Here is a 21,670-nt window from a genome sequence, read left to right on the forward strand (position 1 = left end):
TATTTGCAGACCTGCTGAAGGCCTAGAAAGCACAACCACTGAAACAAAAAAACAGTTGCTTATTGAGGCAGAGGTTGGTGCAGCAGGAGAGAAGTTGTTGGAGAAAACACAGTTGTGTTTTTGTCCGTTACAGTGTGTTCTCATTTTCTGGGTCAGTCAGCCACATACTGTCTGTACAAAAGTACAGGGTAAACACTTGTCCTTGGGGAATCGCTAGGACTATAGGATCTACTTGTGAACTTCATCTCGGATAGAGTTCTCCAGTGTTTAAATCAAATAACACTGTGGTTATACCTGTTCCAGGGAACAGTTAAAGCATATTAATAGTGAGGAAACCAACCTGCTATGGCATTTACAGTCAACCTTTGTAAATAATTGTTCTTTCAAATGCCTAATTGCTCCAACTCTGCCATGATAATCTTCAAACTGTACTCCCCGAGTTAATGTTTTGGATAAAACCATCCCAATTCCCTGCAGAGCATCCTCTTCCCTTTCAAGAGAATGAACATTTTATCTGCACGGCTGTAATTGAGAAGCTCCTGGACAGATCATGTTCACATTCCCATGTAAATGTCAACTCTGGGCAAACCCACAGCCACAAAATACTAGAGTTCAGAGTTTCAGAGGGAACAGTGGCCTTATTTCCAGGAGAACAGGCTGAAAAACACAGAGTGCCCACAGCCAGCAAGGCCCAAGGGACACGGCAGCTCCAGAAACTGGCTCATATCCCAGCACTGGAGCAATTCCCACTGCTGTACTGGGTTAAGCTGGTCTTCACTGCTGCGATTAGGTTGGTTAACGGGCATCTCTGACCCTGTTTTTCTCTTCAAAAAAAAGACATACTTGGAATAATTTTGAAAAGCAGGATTTTCTGTGCAATCACAAGGCTCGTTCTGGGCCAACAGAAATGTCTCTATTAGATGAGAGCTGCTGAATCCCTGGTGGTGTGGGAGCTCCCTCCAGGCTTCCAGGCCAGAAGAAAACCCTCATGGCTTTAGCATACAGGCAGATCCACTTATCACACGCCAAGAGCATGATAAAAGGATTTGTTCAAGCCACAAGATCTAAGGCTCAGTGGAAAAGTAGCCTTGAGTTATCTGGATGCAAAAGAGAGAATCCAGCACCTGTGGCAATAAACAAAATCAGGCTGTTATCAGCTTGGGCTGGTGCCACCAGCAGAGACAATCTGCGGTTTCCAAGGTGCCACTTCAGCCGAAGCTTTTTGGATCTGACCTGGGAGTGCAATGCCGGGATCATCATCACAACAGGCTTGGGAAGCAAGGCTCCCTTCCTGAAATTCACTGTAGTCTTCACCATAAAATGAATCTGATTTTACCCTCCAATGTCCCCAATATGTGGACACGCACAACACAATCAGATTCTCTTTTTTGGCATCTCATGCGCTAATGAGCGTTGTCCTAGCAGCACTTCCCAGGGTTGGTCAGCTTCTCTAGCTCCCAGGTAACCCTTTTTTTTTTTATTATTTATTTTACCCATTTTTTCACTTAAGTAGAATTAATTCCACTTCTGTGAACCGCTGGCCACGTTCTGCTCACATGTACTAATAGAAATGCAGAATTAATCGCTTGCCCTCTGGTGTGGGTGGCACTCCCAACCTCTTCACAGCCACAGCGCAAATTTTCATTGAGCAGGACTGCTTGGCCATTTACCGAAGGGGTGAACTGAGGAGGGATTTAGCTGAGCCTGCAGTGCTCGACAGAGGTTTCCGAAGTGGAGGCAGATGAGACAGAGAGCTCTCGTTCTTCCTAGGCATGTTTTTTTATCAATCACTAAACCAAGCAGCTGATAATTATTCCTATCATGAAGCACTGTGTTTTGAGAACAGGTTCGTCTACCCATCCTTCCATGCAAGTGTTACTACTGGATAGGATCCGGGGTGAAAACAAGTTCTTAAACAGGTTATACCTACTGCTATGGCTCACAGCCATTCTTGGATGCTGGGCCTTCACATCCCTAATTCTCTGTAGGTTCTTCTTGTCATTCTCCACAAGGAAGCCTGAACACATGCAGTGTGCAACTGTATTCAGCCATTACCTCAGATGAAAGTTACCTTGAAATCCCTGAACGCAAAAAAAACCCCACACTGGATTGGCTCCATGTTGAGTGGCAGAGGTAGTATTTTATTTTTTAAGCATCCCTCCTCCAGGACACTAAAGAGTTTGTAAAACGTCACTAAACGAAAACAAAACATCGCCAACAACAAAAAACCGCAAACCTGCTGAAAAGTAAGACACAGCAGCATTTAAATATTGGAAAACGTGAGAACTAAAGTGCTTGAGATAATTTCTTAACTACGCACAGTCTGAAGTCAGTATTTCCCGTGTAAATGCTATTTTTCAATAGCACCTGCCTGGCTGCATAGGTTTCGTCACCATTCTACGGCAGGATAACGCTACTAAGCCAGAGCCATTACCCAAAAGGGCTAGGAGCAACGTATTTCTTTCTATCCCTCATACTAAAAGTAAGTTAATAAATAATATTCAAAGAAACACATTTTAAAGTTCAGGCAGCTGAAGTTGGACTTCAAGTAAAGTGATGTATGGGTTTCTCATGCAGTGAAGCTACTAGCATGGCCTGAAGCTGAACAAAGCTTTGGTGGGAATTATAAAGTGCTGTCTTTTAGTATTTTATGCCTGTCTTTAGTAGTGTTTTTTTTTTTTCAAACCAGCACCGGGGTTGTGAGTTAAAAAAATTCTGAAATAACAGACCAATTTTCAGAGGATGCTGGAGCCGGACAGACATTGCACAGTGCACAGAGATATATTAAAAAAAAACAAAAAACAAACCTAAACCAAAAAAACCCTAACCCCCATCCATTATGGTAAAACTTTTCATCCCTAAAAACAAACATCCACCAAGCACCAACAGCAAATCTGAAAGCAACATCTGCCTCCCGGTCCCCTGGCTTGTTCCAGCAAGGATGGTTACTACGTGATACGAGCTCAGCAGCAATGGTTGTGAGCCTGAGCCTGCAGGCACTCAGTGCAAAACTCTCCCAGCGCTCAGCCCCATGGGAGCGATCCAGTTTTCGCTGAAGCCAAAGGGAGATCCCTACAGGCTTCAGCAGACTTTGGATTAGCCCCGTAAACTGATAGTGAGAGCAGGACCTTGTTTTACAGTCACTGGTTTTCTATCCAGCCACAAAAGCCACCCCCTGAAATTCCTGAAGGGGTTTTCAATCTTCCCCTCCACGCATGCATTTAACATCCATTACAGTTAATAGCAGTTACACATGCATATCAATGGAAGAAAAGTCCCAGTCAGAGAGGAATTACTGGTAGTAAGAAAAGAAGCCCAGTAGAAATGCTGGGAATTGCTAAAGACCCAGCTCCCTGGAATAAAACCTTTTCCCTTTTTAGCCAGCTGGCATCTGCCCGCCGGACCACAATGCAGGAAGCTCTATAGTGTGTGTTTGGGTGTGCACGGGTGTGTGACGCACGCGGGGTGTGCAAACGGGCATCGTTCTGCAGCGCGAGGCCGTTGGTAAAGCCACCTCCCATCTCAATGTCCCCAGCAAGCGTCTTGAGCGCTGGCCCTCGCTGCTCTCACTTGTGAGCCGTGTTGTTATAATCGTCCTGTACCACGGCTGGCAGGGAATGGTCTATCCTGAACTCTTCCTCCAGCCCACCAGGCGCCTTGGCTGAATCCCCCCGGGCTGCAGGCTGGAGACTGTCCGCGCCGCCCCCTTCCAGCCCCAGGATCTGTCTCTGCACCAGCTTGGAATAAAGGCCGCCTTCTTCCATCAGCTCCTTGTGCGAGCCCTGCTGCACCACGTGGCCCTTGTCCAGCACAATGATGTTGTGTGCCTTCTCGACAGTGCTCAGCCTGTGAGCTATGACAAGCACCGTGTGGTTCTGCAAGTCACCGTAAATCGCCTGCTGAATCTGCGTGGGAGGAAAAGACATTAGTGCTTGAGCATCACTGGCTCCCATTTGGAAGGGACAAGAGCAGCTTTATGGTCTGTGTTAAGAAACCTCTGGACAAGTGGTTTGCTCTCCTTTGGTCATGTAGAAGACACAAGACCCCCTGCAGCACTATCATCACCAGTACATCCATCCCAGCTCTGGATTTCCCAAAGCACTGACTCAGTCCAGCCACAGGCCAGCACTGCTCATCCTCTAGGACCAGATCCATCCTCGCAACTCAACCTCAAACTAACTTTCCTTCATGAAACCAGTGAGGCCAAACTGCTACTGGTAGAGCTGTTTGGTTATCACATCCCAGCCAGATAAACCAGCTCAGTTCCCAGGAAGTTCAGGGCCCTTCCTGCAAGCGTGGCTTCTTTGGTGCCTCAGCTGGGATTTTAGCTCAGGCAATCCCACTCTTGCTACTGCAGCCCCAATTTTTTAGGGTTTTCCTCCGTACCCTGGCCTGAAAGGCCACACAGAGTTGCTGTATGCCAACTGACACTTTCCACGTTTACCAGAAGTCAGCAGAGAACCCTGTCTCATCAGATCTGTCAGGTGTTGGCTGAGCACAGGATTATTCCCTTCCTGGTGGCTAAAGCAGCATTGGAAGCAAATTTCTGCTCAGGACCTAGCATCTTACCCAAACCTCTGATTGCACCACGTCAAGACTAAGCTTGTCCACAAGCTGGAAATTGAAGCTACAGTCTTTCCTCCAGTTGCAGAGAGCCTCTCTGGCCCAAACACCCAAGACACCTACTCACCGCATGTTCACTCTCTGCATCCAGGGCACTTGTGGCTTCATCCAGGATTAGGATGGGGGGCGCTCGGATCAACGCCCTGGCAATTGCCACTCTCTGCTTCTGGCCACCTGACAGCTGGGCTCCTTTTTCACCTGCCTCTGTTGGGTCAAGAGAGAGAAGAAGGGGTCAAAACAAAATGCAAGAGCTGCCATCAAGTTCAGCCCCAGCCAGCCTGCATCAGGATGGTGTCATGCTTTGAAGCAAAACCCAGATAAACGCTTCTGCTCACTTGGCAGAGCAGTTTAAATGGGTTAAATACCCCTAAGGCTGCAGTCCTTCCCTCTAGCAGCAAGTTCTCCATTGTTGTCCCAGGATTTGAGGGTCTGATGCTTATAGAAGCAATACAGAGAAGTCCCTGAGCCTTGCTCCCTGAGCGTTGCTGTCATCGCTCCCTGCAAGCTGGACTCTGGAGGGTGTGCAACTGCGGCAGCAGCGTGGGGAAAACAGGACCTCTGACAATGGTTTGTGTTTATGGGAGCTAGAGGTCTGACCTGCCTCCTCAGTGAAGTCCCAGTGGCACAAACACATGGCCTTTTATTACTATGGATTTATCACAGGTTTATTTTCTTCCTCTGCAGGTGGGCTGGTACACAGGCAAGCGCTTGGGTTCGGGGCTTTTTTCCTCATCCCTGCACTGAAAAATAGCAAGACTGCTACTGCCACATCTCTGTAACATTACCAGGCACCGGGAGCTGGACTGGTCCAGATGGGACCAGAAACACTCTCCTGGGATGAGCTCAGAAATCCTGCAATAGCTCGGTCACCCCAAAATCCAGCCAGGGTGCTGCACCTCTCCATTCAGCTGTCTCTACGCCATCACCGTGGGCTTGTGTCCATCACCACCTGCCTGATTTCCAGCCAAGGAGAGAGTCTCTGCCTTTCCTAGGCAATGCTTTCAAGAGCAAATGGAGGGATTTCATACCTGTGTGGTAGCCGTCTTGTAACTCGGTGATGAAGGCGTGCGCGTTGGCCTTCTGGGCAGCCTGAACAACAGACTCAAAGGAGGCTGAAGTTAAGCCGTAAGAAATGTTATCTGCAATAGAGCGGGCAAACAGCACCGGTTCTTGGCTCACCAGGGAGATCTGCACAAAGGAAGGGAAGAGTAAGTGATTGGGAGCAGAAGACTTGCATGTTGGTGTCTCAGATCGTCGGCGTTTGTTCCTGCTGGGTAGGGACTCAAGTGGATAGAGCCTCACCATTAAACCAAGATAAGAAGTGCCTCAGTGTAAGCTTCCCACGAGGATGCCAACGAAGGGGTGCCCAGGGGCAGCCCCAGCCCAGCTGCATCAACTGCTGGGAAGCCGTTTTGCAGGAGAGAAACCTGATGCAACGTTGATCGGTTGGCATCTGGGATGAGCTCCCACCTCCAAGAACCTGCTGGTTTTGCTCCAGACCTGTCATTCCCATCACTGTTTGCTCTTCCCAGTATGGGAAACCAGTTGCTGGGACAAGGCAGGCTGGAGGCACCCTCTTCCAGGGTGTTGCTGATTTTCTGTTTGAGGCCAGTAATCATGCTTGGGCCACATAAATGAGCCTTCCTGCATGTTTAATCCAAAATTAGCAAGTTAGGGACATTGCTGCTGCAATTCACACACACAATTGCTTAGCAACAGCCTCCCCGTCCTACGTTACAATCATTGTTGCTCACTCTCAAATTCACTCAATATTGAAATAAATTGAATCCTCCAAATTATTGCTCAGAACTGGGCATGAAGAGAGCTAGTGGGACGTAGTCAGATTTTAATTGACTTCTCCCCACACTCCTAACACCACACCAGGCTTTCTAAACTGAAAGACTGGCTTGTCTTTTAATTTTAGCTCAGTACAGGCAGGGAATGTAAATTAGTCACACTGACTTTGGCTTTCCAGCTTGTCTCTGATCAATTGTTTTCAGGTTTTCCTGCTGACTGGTGAGGCCGTTTGCTCTGGGGGCAAACAAAGGCGGCAGTTACTTGCCGAGGAGATGAAGGCTCATCTGTGCTGACACAATCACCTCTCACAGATGAGAGTCGAGGGGCCCAGACCCCTCTCCTGGAGAAACCACCCAAGCCCCTCTGGTGCTCCAGCTGCTGCCAGGATCTTGAGAGGTTTAACTCTCCATTAGCTGAGAATTACTCTAAGATCTTAAGGCAGAAAGTGCTGGAGGAATGCAAAATCATTTTTCCAAACCCAGTTTAGATGACAGTTAATTCAACAACCAAAACCATATTTCTGCTATGTTGGCCAGAAAATTAAAAACCCAAACACGTATTTTGTTCTGGTTTTGGAAGGCTTCCCCCTCCCCATGAAACCACTCTCCACCTCCTTCCCTTTTGCCCCACAGGTTATCCGAATTCATTTCCTGGACCATCTCCAGCCTCCAGCTTTCTGGACATTTCAGAAGTGGACAAATCAAATCAAAACACAAATCCAAACACGCAACACTACCATCCATCCCCTCGGATCACGGCAGGTAATAGCTAGAATACACGTATCAGTCGCTCGTACCACTGAGTGCAGGTACTTGTGATCGTACATGTTAATGGGACGCCCGTCCAGCAGCACCTGCCCGTCTTGCAGAGGGTAGAAGTTCTCCAGGATGTTGACACAGGAGCTCTTCCCGCTTCCTGAAGGTCCCACCAGCGCTGTCACTTTGCCAGGGTGCAGAGTGAAGGACACGTTCTACAACATGGATAGGAAAACACGTTTAGGTTCTGGCTGTTCCCAGGGCCTCTGTGCATGGGGGTAACCAAATATCTGGCCACAGTGACACCCCATCTTGGTGACACCCCACATCAGCCACCACTCCTAGCTGTTTCCTTGCCCTCCCAGCTCCTTTCCTGAGGAATTGATGAGCCTCCAAAATTTGCTTTGAAGTTGCCTGCTGATGTAGCAGGACTTCTAAAAACTGCAAGGCAAACTAACCTCTTTGTTGCCTCCCCCTGCCCCGTGACCCCAGGCCCTCTCCCACGGAAACAGTCTGAGCTTGGCACAATGCCCTGTACCCATGCTGACGTATTTCATGCCTGAGCTGGGAACAAGGGTTTTATTAATCAATCTCATTCCTTGTAAGGAAGGCCAGCCCCAAGCACCCGCAGTTCCATATAATCTGTTTTCCAGCATGCTGTGGAGCCTGCCTTTACACAAAAGGGCAGCAGACATTTCCTGTGGTCTGGGGATCAGTTATTGCCATGATGGAGAAGCAGCATGTGATGCCTCGTGGTTGGGCGTGATGCTCTGCACCCGCAGGGCTCACCTGGAGGACCTGCGTTGAGGAGCGAGTGCGGTAGGAAAAGGTCACGTTTCTGAACTCCACCTTCCCGTCCACGTGGTCTGGGATCAGGGATCCATCATTCACCATCGTTGGCTTGCGGTCGATGAACTCAAACACCTTCTCAGCAGCTCCCACTCCCTGCATCAGGCCGCTGTAGACGGAGCCGACGGACTGGAAGGGAAGAGGCAATGGTGAGACCTTCCCATGCGATGGAAAAGGCAATCGGTATGACTTTTAAGGAGAACGGCTGAAGCATTCCCGAGTCTATCATCTGGCATTAACTACAGTCATCAGACACAAAAAGGAAAGCTTTTCCCTCTGGGCACTGTACAGAGGGGACATATGCAGATATCCAAGGAAAAGGCAACTAAAGGGATTTGTGCATGGGTAGACCCAGAGGGGCACAGAAAGAAGGAAACAGATGGATTGAGAAAAGAAGACAGGCACCAGGAGATAAACGACCCACACTTCCACCATAATCCTCCACTTATCTCTCTGCTCAAGACTGGCAACTCCCCAACCCAATGGTTGAACAGAGGCCACGTACAGAAGCACATCACACAGGCTCCAGAGGGCTGCAGCTTGTTCCTCAGCACACGCATCTCAAATGCAGAGCAGCTCCAGGCTGGATCTCTCTAGACAGCCGTTTGGCAGCTGATAAAGCTGTTCCCTGCCAGGATATGGTCTTAGTGGATTTACTGTTGTGCTTTCCCAACTACAGCTGCTGCATGTGGACACTGGCTTCACTGGAATAAACCCCCATCACATCAATTCTTTTCAATATTAAGCCCAGAGCTGCACAACAGCTTGTGCTGCAACTGCCTCTCCCATCAAGAGGGGGAAAAAACCCAAACCAAACCCACACCAAAACCACAGCCTGGAAACACCATCAGAGCCTGCAGCCATCCGAACAGATGGTGAGGGCCGGGCATGCTGCCTCCAGCTCTGCTCTGCGCTGCACAAAGGCTGAAGAGCTGCCGAAACCACGCTTGGCTGCGAGGAAACCTCGACTTGATCATTTCTGCCTTGAGTAGCCAAGCTTACGCCTTTGCAAGGGGAAGGCAGCTCTGGATGGGGCTCTGCCATCCCACCCACAAGCCCATCTTGCTAATGCGCTGCCAACGCAGCAGCTTGCAGCCTATCCCAGGGAAAATGGGGAAAAAAAAGTAATATAATTAAGTTTTTAATGAAGCCTGAAATTTAGCAGGCAGCTTTGTAATCCCTGCATCCTTCACATCAGAGAATGCGCCTGGGAGGCAGCTAGGACTCTGCCCTTCAGCGATGCCAGTCTGACCCCTTTAGACCTTGTTGCTTTACTCGGGGATGAGCTGCTTCAGGTATGTTCAGGATGCAAGAGGGGAGTGGGGAGCAGAGGGGAGAATCAGCTCCCTGATGGGCAAGGCTACAGTGCCAAGGAAACGCGTCACAGGGAAGTCAGCACCGGTTCTAGCCCTGCAACTGCTCTGGGTCCTTCTAGAAGACAAACATCATCTTGATGTGGGGTAGCCCAGAGGGAAAAAGAGACTCACCTCCATGCAGTCTCCTAAGACGAACTCGTAAATGATGAACGATATCAGGTTTCCACTTGTCATTTGCCCCGAGATCACAAGGTGCCCACCGTAGTAAAGGATGCTGACCTGGACCACAAGGAGGGTCAGCTGAAAGCAAGAAAACACCTCAAAATCAGCAAAGACAACTGATATTCTGGTGAATCTGTAGTCACTCACACAACAGCCCACAATTCATGTGCTGACATTTATTCTTTGAGCCTCAAACTAAGCATCCCCAACAGCGCACAGGTGACAGCCCTAGCAGTGGGCATGGATATGAGGAAGGAAAAACAACTCAGGTACAGGGGCGGATTTAAGGAGTTGGGCTGGCATTTTTAAACAAAACAGAAGTCCAGAGGGCAACAGCCCAGGAGAGAGAATTTCTCTGAAATAACAGAGTATCTCATGAACTTCTCTCTTGCACTAATGTCCTCAAGTGTAATATCTATTCTCAAATTATCCAACATATGCGGTCATCTCACTACCAAAATAAGCTTTCTGTTATAGCAGCGTGACACATTTTAATTTAGAGCACAAAATCAAGTCAAGAGTTAACACAAAAAAACCCTCCTTACATGAACAAGCCCCTGACGCATAACCTCAGCCTCTTGCCTGAAATCGGGAGGGGAGGGAGGGTGCCACTGACCCTAGAAAGGAGACAGATCAGCTCTGATATGATGAATAGGAGCCCCTGCCTTTATTCAGTCCATTTTGTTCCACACTGCCTGGGTGCTCCGAAAACCATCGATGCCCTGATGCTCTGTGCAACGTTTGCAGGGCAGGCTGTAAATCCATACAGACAAAAGTACTGGGGACAAAAATTCCACATCTATAGCTCTGCCTTGATTTGTCCTCAGACCCTGTGTTCCCTCCAAGAAAGACTCTACCAGGCTGTGCTAAATCCATCAGCCTTTTTTCTACATGAGCTCACAGGAGCAGTTTGTGAGGGTTTTTGCCTTCTTTGATTCAGCAGGATCTGTGTTGACCCAGTTCACACTCTGGTTTCACCTGGGAGCTCAGGAACATTGCTAAAAATGCTTCAATTTTGCTTTCAGGCTTGGAAGTCTCCCACAGCTGCATCAGGGCACCAAAACTCACAAACTCTTCACCAGAGGCTGCTTAAATCCTTGAATGCGCAGAGATAAGGGTAGCCTCACACGAGGGTTTTGCACACCCTTAGTTGTCAGCTGATGCAGGAGAAGTCCCAAACCATCTGGTCTTGAATGGTGAAAAAGCATTTTGGGGAAAAAAAAAAAAGAAACAACAAAAAAAAACCCTCAAAACCCAGCAGCCTCCCCCTGCCACCACCCACACGCAGAAAATCTCTGTCTCTGAGCAGAAGCTCAACCAACGCCGCGGCTGTTTCCCAGCCGGAGCCGTGACGATGAGCTGGCACAGGCACGCAATGCAGCAACACAGAAGCATGGGGTTTTCCACGACCTTGAGTGGTTATCAATTATATTCTTACGTGCAAGACAAAAACAGACTGTTCAATGGCACGACGCAGCGCTGCCCTAAGGGGGAGCGGGATATATTTTTTTGATGAGTGAAAAGAAATAATAATCAAGAGACAGGATGACTGGCAACAGCCATCACGGCTGGGCTCGCCCTGCAAAGCTCCCTGGGAGCAGAGAAGCACGTGCACCACGCCACGTGCGTTTTGGGATCTGAAGCAACGTTCCCTGCGCACCGCAAGCCTCGCGCAAGGAAGCCTGAGCACTGGCCACTTACCCCGCTGGACCAGACGTAGTAGGTGTAAGCCATGGCCTCCCGCTTGTTGAGTTTGTAGACCTGCTGCAACTTCTGCCAGTACACGTTTGCCTCTGCCTCCTCGTTAGCGAAGCTGCGGACGGTCTTCATGGCAGAGATGGTCTCCTCGGCGGTGTTGTTGGCCTTGGCCAGGGCGTTTTGCACATCCTTGGAGAGCTTCTGCAGGGAGCGGAGGGAGGCACAGGGGGCTCAGCGGGCGCCGGGCTGCCCGTGGCACCTCTCCCTGCACACCCCGGGCTCTGCTGGGCTTGGGAAAAGAAGGCACGGTGACGTTTTTCAAGGCCATGGGCAACAAGGCTGAGCTCTGAGATATATCCCACACCTCAGGACAGTCTGGGGCACGGTGTCAGGAGGGGAATGGATTTGTTGTGCTGTCCTTGAGGAGGAACCTGGGCTGCAGGAGGTGAAATGTTGTCCCCAGGGCCACTTGGGAAGCCTGCAGCAGAGCCACTGCTCCCTGTCTCCAGATGGGACAGGGTCAGCCTGGTCCAGGAGCCCTTCCAGGAGTTTCCAAGTCAGGGACAGGTCTGAAAACCAAAGACAGCTCCACTCCTCCCACCAGAACCTGACTCGTAGGAGAAGCCATGGCAGGGAGACGCAGCACCCGTGCACCCCATGTCCCTGGCACAGGGGAAAGCTTCAATAATTAACACAGGGAGCAGCAGCGCAAGACCCACATGGTCCACAGGACACAATATTAGCCACATGGGATGGCCATGCTAGCCCAACACAGATGGAGGGAATTCAGCACTAGGTTTAACCCCTACCCGAGTCACCCCAAAGGGAGAAGAGAAGACAGATTGCACGAGGAGAGGAGACACATACACATCATTCCAAGGCCAAGCTACCTCTCCTGTCAGACCTGAGATGCTTCCACTCTGAGCGTGAAGCACGGTAAGAGCTGAGGATATGCTTGGCTGCCCAGACAAGCTCGGTGCTGCCTTCCTGCTCCCACTGCTTGCAGCAAAGCACCCGAGCATCCATCCCACCAGCTCCAAGGCCACCCGCAGTCTCTATGGTGGCTTCACAAGGGGAACAGCCCAGTGTTGTAGCACAGCACAACCATGCCAGCTTCTCCTGCCTACCTTGTAGTACTTCCCATAGACATCAGACACCAGCATGATGATAGGGAAGCCCATGAAGGTGACGAGCGAGAGCTTCCAGGAGAGGCTGAACATGAAGAAGATCACCCCCGTGGCCTTCACCACGTTGCGCAGGAAGATGTTGATGTTCTGGGAGACCAGGTCGCTCACGATGGTCGTGTCCGATGTCAGGCGGGAGATGACATCCCCTGCAGCAGTGAGGGGGTGGGGAAGGGGAGAGCAGGGACACGTCACTACAGAAGGTCACTGCCTAGCCACATCACGTGTCCCATGCCAGGGGCCAGACCGAGGTCCCCATTCAACCCACCCCTCGCTGGGGGTCTGAAAAGTGGCATGGAAAGGGGATGACTCTCCAGTGCTGTGGACGCAAAGCAAACAGAGGAGCTTGAATTGCAGCATGCATGGGGGACATGAAAGTCATCTGAAGGCATGAGCTACATCCCTGAGTCAGGACAGCAAAGGGGGGGCACACAGATGGGCAGTGGGAGAGTGAGTGGACTGTTTGCTGAATGCACCTCCAGAGCTGCCAACCAAGCCCCGAGTTCATTTCTAAATGACACCAAGAGCCCTCCAGGAGCTCACTAGGGACTGCTGGAACCTTTCCCTGCTCTCCTGGCAAGACTGGTCAGGGCCAGGCACAGCACGCCCTGCAGAGGAGCACGAGGTGGCTTGGGAGAGGCCTGTCTGGGTTTAGCTGTGTGCCCCGCAGCCCAGAGCTAATCCAAGCAACCCTGAAAACACGGGTGTAGCTACTAAGGGGTGAAGTTCCTGTGGTGTCCTCTGGTGGAACTGAACGTTACAGCCAGGAAACATCACCCTGAACTCCTAAATACTTGACCTATGTTTGAATCCAGCTGAACTCCCCTGCTTTTGCATAAGGGTTAGTCCAGGGTTACCTGTATCCCACTTACAATAATATCTCCAGTGTCCTCTGCTACCAGAGCACCATGCAGTGGTTGCTAAATACGGCAACAGCCTCAAAACTAAAAATACTGCCGAGAAGAAATCAAATGTTGGAAACGTTACAGCGGGGTGGGACCACAACAGAGTGGCAAGGACCGGGACAGTACTGAAAGGCAAGCAGGGAAAGCCACAAACGCACCCAGCAAGCCTCACGCATCTGAGGTTTCCCATGTCCAGAGCAGAGCTGGATAGTGGCCGACCAGGGGCACTGACAGGAGGTACGGGAAGAGGAAAGTAGGTGCTTTGGGGATGAGCGGAGATGAGCACGTCAGTCCTAGGGCTGCTGAATGCCAGGCTGACCAGTGGCAATGGGCAACCTTGTCCCAATCCCACAGTAGGAAGCGACCAAATGGGAAGAGCTTTCTAAACACAACCTTGGGTGCTGCCTCTGGTTACCCCCAATCTGCTTTGTGCTGGTAGGGTAAACCAAGGGGAGAAAATACCAGGATGGGATTGATGGGCTAGAGGACATCCAGGGAAAAAAGGAACCAACCTGTGCGATTCTCATCAAAGAAACTCATCTCCTGAGACACCAGCGACCTGAAGAGGCAGTTGCGAAGGCGAATGTTCAGTCTTGCAAATATGAGCGTAAAAACGCCACCCCGGATACCTGCGGCAAATGAGCTAATTGCAGATAAGAAACGTTATAGGCCAATGGACACGAAACCCACTCCTCAGCAACACAAACACCCCGAAGCCCAGGGCAAGGGCTTGGGCAATGCTGTGCTGGTACCACTTTCCACCCCAGGAAGCGATGGCTAAACCAACCCACACCTCCTCTGGGTGCTACCAGCAGGGGGACAGCTGCTCCTAACCCCAGCAGTGACAAGATTTGAGAGGCGATACAGCGCTGCTGGGACATTGTTCCCCAGAGAACCCATCCCCTGTGTCCTCTCCTCCTGGTCCACTGCCAGCAGACAGATGTGGAAGGCTACGCAACGGCCACTTGACTGCTACCGTGGCCTCTACACCACGATGGCACAGAGAAATCAAAGCACATCCCTGGGGCCTGGCAGGGACCCAGCAGAGCAGCTGAAGGTGAGACAGCCTGTGCCCACCACCGCTGCAAACTCCTGGGGGAAAGCTCCAAACTGCTCCTCATCAGGGCAAAAAACCAGCCCCTGAGATTACCTTCCTATGGCGAGCAGCGACATGACCAGCACGGCCGTGGAGAAGCGGTCCATGCTCTTCTGCACCACGATGCCGTCGATGGCCAGCCCTGTGTAGTAGGGCAGGAAGGTCTCTCCTGCCAGACAAGCACAGGACAAGGGGTTTCAGCCCCACCACGCAGGACCGGCACAGGACCTTTAGTTCCAAATGCAACAGCCTGTGGACAACCCCATCCCCACCACACGGATACTTGGCCACCACATGACATCTCTCAGGAAGTGCAGCCCTTAGTGACATGTAGGGATGCTTAATTTCCCAGTGTATTTTATCCCCTATTGCATTTTCTTGGTCCCGTCACATTTTTCACCCAGCACCCCCAGAAAAGCAAGCCTGGGGTGCTGCCAGGTCTGGTCCCCATGGCTCCTTCCCTCTTGGTGAGGAGCACACTGTGTCCTCCCAGTCCCTTTGCTCACCCAGTGCGGCCACGAGGAGGAAGAAGGAGGCAATGCCCAGGAAGAAGGCATCCGGCTTTGTGTAAGACAGCAGCTTATGGATGGTGGGACCCGCTGCCTCCTCCCGCTTGTCCCGCAGGACGCCACCGTCACAGCTCTCCTCCGCCTCGGCACGGGACTCGGAGCCAGGCCCCAGCGCCTCGCGGGAGGAGGTGACACAGGCCAGTAGCTGCCACAGCCCGAAGGTGGCCGCCAGCGCCACGTAGGTCCAGGCAAAGAGCCCCCAGAACCAGGGGTCCCTGATGGTCCTCCGCACCTCCGAGTAGAGCAGCAGCTTCACCATCATGTAGATGCCCATGAGGAGGCAGACAATGGCAATGAAGGTCCGTGATGCCCTGAGGCGCCGGGGGCCATAGGCTGTGTTGGTGGCCACCCCGATGGCAGCTCCCAGCAGGATGCAGCTGCGGTAGAGGCAGCCTCCCCAGATGTCCAGCAGCGAGTTGAAGATGTTGAAGTGCCGCAGGTCCTGCAGGATGTCCCAGCCGCCCCGGCCATGGGCATAAAGCAGCGTGGTGACCACCACATCGGCCCCGCTGAGTGCCAGCGTGCTGGCCACAGCCTTCCAGGCGCGCATCCTCAACGCTGGGCTGGGAGGTGGTACTGGGCAGACCTAGCACAGGGAGGATGTGGTCATGTCGATCTCTGCTGCGGGGTGAGAAGGGAACAGGATTGTTATTTGCACTGGGGAGGTGGTGGGGAAAGGGAAGCAGGACGGGGGGACAACGGTGCCAGCTCCCCACCAGCCCACTCGGACCCCAGACACCACTACCTACTCCTTCCTCCCCTCCACTGCTGCATATAGAATCATAGAATCACCAGGCTGGAAAAGACCCATCGTACCATCGAGTCCAACCATTCCTATCAATCACTAAACTATGCCCCTCAGTGCCTCATCCACCTGTCTTTTAAACCCCTCCAGGGAAGGTGACTCAACCACCTCCCTGGGCAGCCTCTGCCAGTGCCCAATGACCCTTGCTGTGAAATATTTTTTCCTAATGTTCAGCCTGAACCTCCCATGGTGGAGCTTGAGGCCATTCCCTCTCGTCCTGTCCCCTGTCACTTGGGAGAAGAGCCCAGCTCCCTCCTCTCCACAACCTCCTTTCAGGCAGTTGTAGAGAGCAATGAGGTCTCCCCTCAGCCTCCTCTTCTCCAGGCTAAACACCCCCAGCTCTCTCCTCCAAGATATTTCACAAAATATCAAGCACAAATGAAAAACAATTCTCCCTGCACCCATCCTGGCCCCGCCCTGCACAAGTCAGTGGGAAAATTCATCCCCACTTGCTGTGTTGGGTGCAGAGCCACAAGGTCCCCAGCAGCCGAGTGATGCTGGGACATTTGTGCAGCCCACACGTCGCTGCGTCGGCATTGAGCTCGGACATTTGGGATCTGAGAGTCCCTCCTCACCTTTCCCAGGACAAAGCTGAAACCAAGCACTCAAGCAAAACTGTGTGACAGCAGAAGGGAGAGCAGCTCAGCTTTGAAACATCACCCTCAGCAAAAAAAAGGAATAAATCATGGTACAGCAGCCTTCCAAACCTTGCTGTCCCCAGCCCTCTTGAACATAAATTTGGAGTAGCCCATTACACCCGCTGTGCTGCCAGCACGCAATTCAGTGACACAACAAAAAATCCCAAGAGGAAATTAAAAGGGGGATGGAAATCCACAGTGACGTCCCACGCTTCAAAGTCAGGGACGGGTCTGAAAACCAAGGGCAGCTCCACTCCTCCCACCAGCACCTGACCCCTAGGAGAAGCCATGGTGGGTGGATGCAACACCCGCGGCACAGGGGAAAACTCCAGTAACCAACAAGGGGAGCAGCAGCGCAAGACTCGCATGGTCCACAGGACACAATATTAGCCCGACAGGATGGTTCTTGGCCCACACAAGCCCAAGGCAGATGGAGGGAGCTTGGGTTTAACCCCTACCTGAGTCACTCCAAAGGGAGAGGAGAAGACAGATTGCACGAGGAGAGGAGGCAGGCGCATACGCGACATCCCAAGGCCAAGCTACCTCTCTTATCAGACCTGAGATGCTTCCACCCCTGAGTATGAAGCACGGTAAGAGCTGAGGACACGCTTGGCTACTCATACAAGCTCGGTGCGGCCTTCCTGCCCCCACCGCTGGCAGCAAAACACCCGAGCATCCATCCCACCAGCTCCAAGGCCACCCAGAGTCTCCGTGACGGCTTCACGAGGGGAACAGCCCAGCGCTGTGGCACACCATGGCCACGCCACCTTCTCCTTCGCTGTCACCCGCGGGGCCGCGGCTGAGTCGACACCGAAAAGGGCCAAAAGCTGCTCCTGTGCCGTGCCCGGAGGAGCCACCAGGGAGGTGCCCGAGCCTCAGATCGGTGCCGGCCAAGCGGCTGGTGACGGAGCGTGGTGCAGAAGGCACAGAGGATGCCGTGTGTCCGCCACGCTCTGGCCTGTGTGACCGCAGCCGCCTCCGCAGCCACCCGAGAGCAGCGAAAAGGGCAGCCCTGGGCACCCTCGGCGGCCGGGCAGGGGGGATGGAAAGCTAAAGAGTGCAGGAAAAGAGGGCAGAAGGTGCGGTATGGGGGAAGAAAGGGGGTCTGTGGGCTGGGTGGGGAAGGAGGGATGGAGGCAAAGCAGAGCAGCGGAGTCAGGGAGGAGCTGGGCACCTTCCCAGGGTGCTCGCTGCTGCCTTCCCTGCAAAGCCCCGAGGAGCCGCCGGGGAAGGAGGAGGAGGAGGAGGAAAAGAAGGAGGAAGAAGAAGGGAGGGAGAAAAGAAGGAGGAGGAGAAGGAGTAAGAGGTGAAAAAGAAGGAGAAGGAAAAGAAAACAAGGAGAAGGGAGAAGAGGGGGGGAAGAAAAAGAGGAGGAGGAGGAAAAGAAGGAGGAAGAAGAAGGGGGGAGAAAAGAAAGAGGAGGAGGAGGAGGAAGAGGTGAAAAAGGAGGAAGAGGTGAAAAAGAAGGAGGAGGAAAAGAAAAGAAGGAGGAGGGAGAAGAAGGGGGAAGAGAAGGAGGAGGAGGAGGTGGAAAAGGAGGACAAGGAGGAAGAGGAAGAAAAGGAGGAAAAGAAAAGAAGGCGAGGAGGAAGAAGAGTGGGGTAAAAGGAGGAGGAGGAGAAGGAGGAAGAGAAGGAGGAGGAAGGGAAGTAAAAAGGAGGAGGTGGAAGAGGAAGAGGAGGAGGAAGAAACGGGGGAAAGGAGGAGTAGAAGGAGGAGAAGGAGGGGAGGGGGAGGAAAAGGAGAAAAATGAGGATGAGGAGGAGGAAGAGCAGGAGGAGGAGGAGCCCGCCGGGGTGCCGCGGCCTTACCGGTGTCGGCGGGGCCGGCGCCGCTCGGTGCGTCCCGCCAGCAAGGTCGGCGGCGGGCGGAGCGCGGAGGGAGCCGCCCCGGGGCCGCCCCTCCTGCGGCAGCGCCGCCCGCAGCCTCCACCGGGCACCGAGGCACCGGGACACCGGGTATGGCGACCCCGGGGCCGCCCCTCCTGCGGCAGCGCCGCCCGCAGCCTCCACCGGGAACCGGGAACCGGGCACAGGGACACCGGGCACCATGAAACCGGGCATAGAGACACTGAGCATAGAGATCCCAGGCACAGAGACACCGGGCACTGGGACACCGGGCACCGAGACACCAGGCATAGAGACACTGGGCACCCAGGACACTTGGAATAGTGACACGGGGCACTGAGACACCAGGCTCTAAGCCACCGGGCACAGAGACACTGGGACACTGGGCACCAGGCACAGTGACAGCAGCCACAGAGACACCAGGCATCAGGACACTGGGCACAGAGATGCTGGGCACCCAGGACACTTGGAATAGTGACACCGGGCACTGGGACACCAGGCTCTAAGACACCAGGCACAGAGACACTGGGCACCAGGCACAGTGACAGTAGCCACTGAGACACCAGGCATCAAGGACACTGAGCATAGAGACGCTGGGCACCCAGGACACTTGGAATAGTGACACCGGGCACTGGGACACCAGGCTCTAAAACACCCGGCACTGAGACACTGAGCACAGAGATCCCAGGCACAGAGACACCAGGCACCAAGACACCAGGCTCTAAAACACCAGGCACAGAGGCACCGCGCACTGAGACACGAGGCTCTAAAACACCGGGCACAGAGACACTGGGCACAGAGACACTGGGCACTGGGACACTGGGCACAGAGACACTGGGCACAGAGACACCAGGCTCTAAAACACCAGGCACGGAGACACTGGGCACCAGGCACAGTGACAGTAGCCACTGAGACACCAGGCATCAAGGACACTGAGCATAGAGACGCTGGGCACCCAGGACACTTGGAATAGTGACACAGGGCACTGGGACACCAGGCACTGGGACATCGGGCATAGAGATGCCAGGCACCTGGGACACCAGGCACTGAGACACCAGGCATAGAGACCCCGAGCACTGAGACACTGGGCACCGGGAATAGAGACACCAGGCATCAGAACACTGAGCACCGGGCACAGCAACAGTGGGCACCAGGACACCAAGTACCAGGCACAGCAACAGCAGGCACTGAGACACCTGGCATTGGGACACCAGGCACTGAGGCACTGGGCACAGTGACACCAGGCAGAGTGACACTGGGCACCTGTGGGCACCGTGCGCCCATGGGGCAACTGGGCAGGGTGGCACTGGGCACGTGCAGGACAACCGGGTACCCATGGGCACCAGGTACCTGCAGATTCCAGGCAGGGTGGCACCAGGCACTTGGCATCCACGGATACTGGGCAGGGCAGCACCAGACACCAGGCACCCACAGGGCAACTGAGCTCAGTGGCACCAGGCACCTCCAGGGCAACCGGGCACCTGTGAGCATCACACACCAGGCAGGGCAGCACCGGACACCGGGAATCCGCGGATCACGGGCACAGCAACACCAGGCACCCATGAGGCAACTGGGCACGGCAGCACCAGGCACCTGGATCCCCGCTACCACCCTGCCCCGATGCAGCCCTGGGGCTTCCCCACCTTACACAGGATTTTTTTGTTTTGCATAAATATATCTTATTTTATTTTTTTAAGTGTTATTTTATTGGTTTCACACCAATAAATCACAACACACAGGTTGGCTTTAAAAACAACCAGGATAAGTGCTCAGCGTTGCTTTTTAAATTAACCCCTAAGCTGGGATTTAAATTAACCCCTGAATAGGGTTTTAAATCAACTCCTAACACAGGGCAGGATTCAGCTTCAAGAAATCCAGCTAATAAATTATTTTCCCCCTTCAAATCCCTGTAGCAGCTCCAGAGGAACGGCCACGCTCATGCTCTTCTGGCATCTCTGCATCCAGCTGGGTTATCGAGATGACAGAGGGGCCAGTCGCTGTCACTCTGGCAAAGCTTCCCTATATTTTTGGAGTGCTGGACTTTAAAACAACCTATAACATAGGAACAGGCTGCAGGGTTCCCGTGCTTCACTCCATTTCTGGAGAGAACAGAATGGTACGTTACCAAGGAAAAATTTATTTTTCTCTGCCTGCCTAACGAAGAATAAAAATATCACACTCCATTGCTGATTTTATTTCTGGTAATTAGTGCTTAAAACTTAAAGAAAGCTCACTTCAAGCCATTCCCACATCCCCTGGGAATGCGGTCAGACCTGGACTGACTCTTCCCAGTTCAGGCTAATGGTAGGGAGGAGGTTTAGGCTGTAGGAAACAAACCACGACACGGCTATGCTGGGTCTAGCTCCTGGTTTTCTTCTCACTTGCCCCCCGACCGCTCCCTGGGCTTTGATGCAAGGACTCCCGAAAGGGCAGCTTCCACGTGTAGCCGAGGTGGAAGTGGTTCTAGCCAGACTGAATCTTTCCCTGCCAAAGCGTAAATGAGGAGGGTGCCACCTCCCTCGCTCTGATGGATGGTTCAGGGGCAAACCTGGACCAGGAAGGGGCTGTACAGACACCCTCGTTTGAACCCTCCCCTTCCCCTCTCCCTTGCACGTCTGCAGCCAGGACCTCCATGCAGCCAGGCCATAAACCTCGAGGACAGTGGATGCTACAGTCCCCGGCCCCGCCAGACCCCGAGAAGCCCCACAAGGGCTAACTGGTTTTCTTCATGCTGGACATACTCTGCTCAGGCGGCAGGACCGTCTCGATCTGAAATGACACAAACTGGCCCTTCTTCAGCTTCTTCAGGGAGGCGGCAGCATTGCTCCCAAACATGTTGTCTTCCACTTTGAAAGCAAGAGAGGGCAGGCCCCGACTTTTCCTTTTCACGCTCTTCCGCTCCCGCTTGTAGGCTGTGGCCATGTTGGCGATCACCTGCAAAGCACATTGCTTGGGCTGGGCCTTGAGATGCCACTAAAAATCCACTCAGCTTAGTCTCACAGGAGCTCAGGGAGTGAGAGACGGTGCTGCAGAGCTCAGCTCGGCAAGCCAAGGTTACAGTCGGTTACACCCAGGAGCCAGGGCAGGACTAAGCAAGGTCCTTCCAGCCTTGCCCTCGCCAACCCCACGCTACCAGGAGACTTTACATTAAGAAATCATGATTTCATGGCTGTAGCCATTAGCTCTCCATCAGTAGAGGGCAGAAGGGGATCTAGGCTGGAGTAACGAGCCAAAGGAAGCTTTTATGGCCTCCTGTTAATTACAGCCCCAACCCTAGCCTGTCAGCAGGCGAGAGTCAGCAGCCTAAACACCAGAAATGGCCTTATGGACAGGACAAGATGATTTGGCATGAGCTACGCTGAGCTC

General features: G+C 52.8%; 1 protein-coding gene across 1 annotated transcript; it reads right to left on the reverse strand.

Annotated features, from left to right (window-relative positions):
* Window positions 1–2,147: 2,147 nt before the first annotated feature.
* ABCB9 (ATP binding cassette subfamily B member 9) lies at window positions 2,148–15,635 on the reverse strand. Its single transcript, XM_069870824.1, has 11 exons — window positions 14,952–15,635; window positions 14,500–14,614; window positions 13,862–13,992; window positions 12,388–12,593; window positions 11,264–11,461; window positions 9,512–9,640; window positions 7,965–8,153; window positions 7,217–7,390; window positions 5,652–5,811; window positions 4,691–4,827; window positions 2,148–3,905 (listed from the first exon to the last, which is right to left on the reverse strand). Exons 1-11 carry the CDS (start codon window positions 15,562–15,564, stop codon window positions 3,567–3,569), a joined length of 2,391 nt encoding a protein of 796 aa, XP_069726925.1. The 5' UTR covers window positions 15,565–15,635; the 3' UTR covers window positions 2,148–3,566.
* Between the last annotated feature and the right edge of the window lie 6,035 nt (window positions 15,636–21,670).

This window comes from Phaenicophaeus curvirostris, chromosome 17, assembly GCF_032191515.1.
Source record: "Phaenicophaeus curvirostris isolate KB17595 chromosome 17, BPBGC_Pcur_1.0, whole genome shotgun sequence".
Taxonomy (NCBI): Eukaryota; Metazoa; Chordata; class Aves; order Cuculiformes; family Cuculidae; genus Phaenicophaeus; species Phaenicophaeus curvirostris.

Bases quoted from the DNA above. Each gene is read 5' to 3' on its own strand.
- ABCB9 (XM_069870824.1), bottom strand. From the start codon at position 15,564: ATGCGCGCCTGGAAGGCTGTGGCCAGCACGCTGGCACTCAGCGGGGCC. The intron at 5,812-7,216 runs GTACGAGCGACT...TCCTTTGTGCAG, and splicing joins ACAAGTACCTGCACTCAGTG to ATCTCCCTGGTGAGCCAAGA. The intron at 3,906-4,690 runs GTGAGTAGGTGT...CCTCCCACGCAG, and splicing joins ATGCAGAGAGTGAACATGCG to ATTCAGCAGGCGATTTACGG.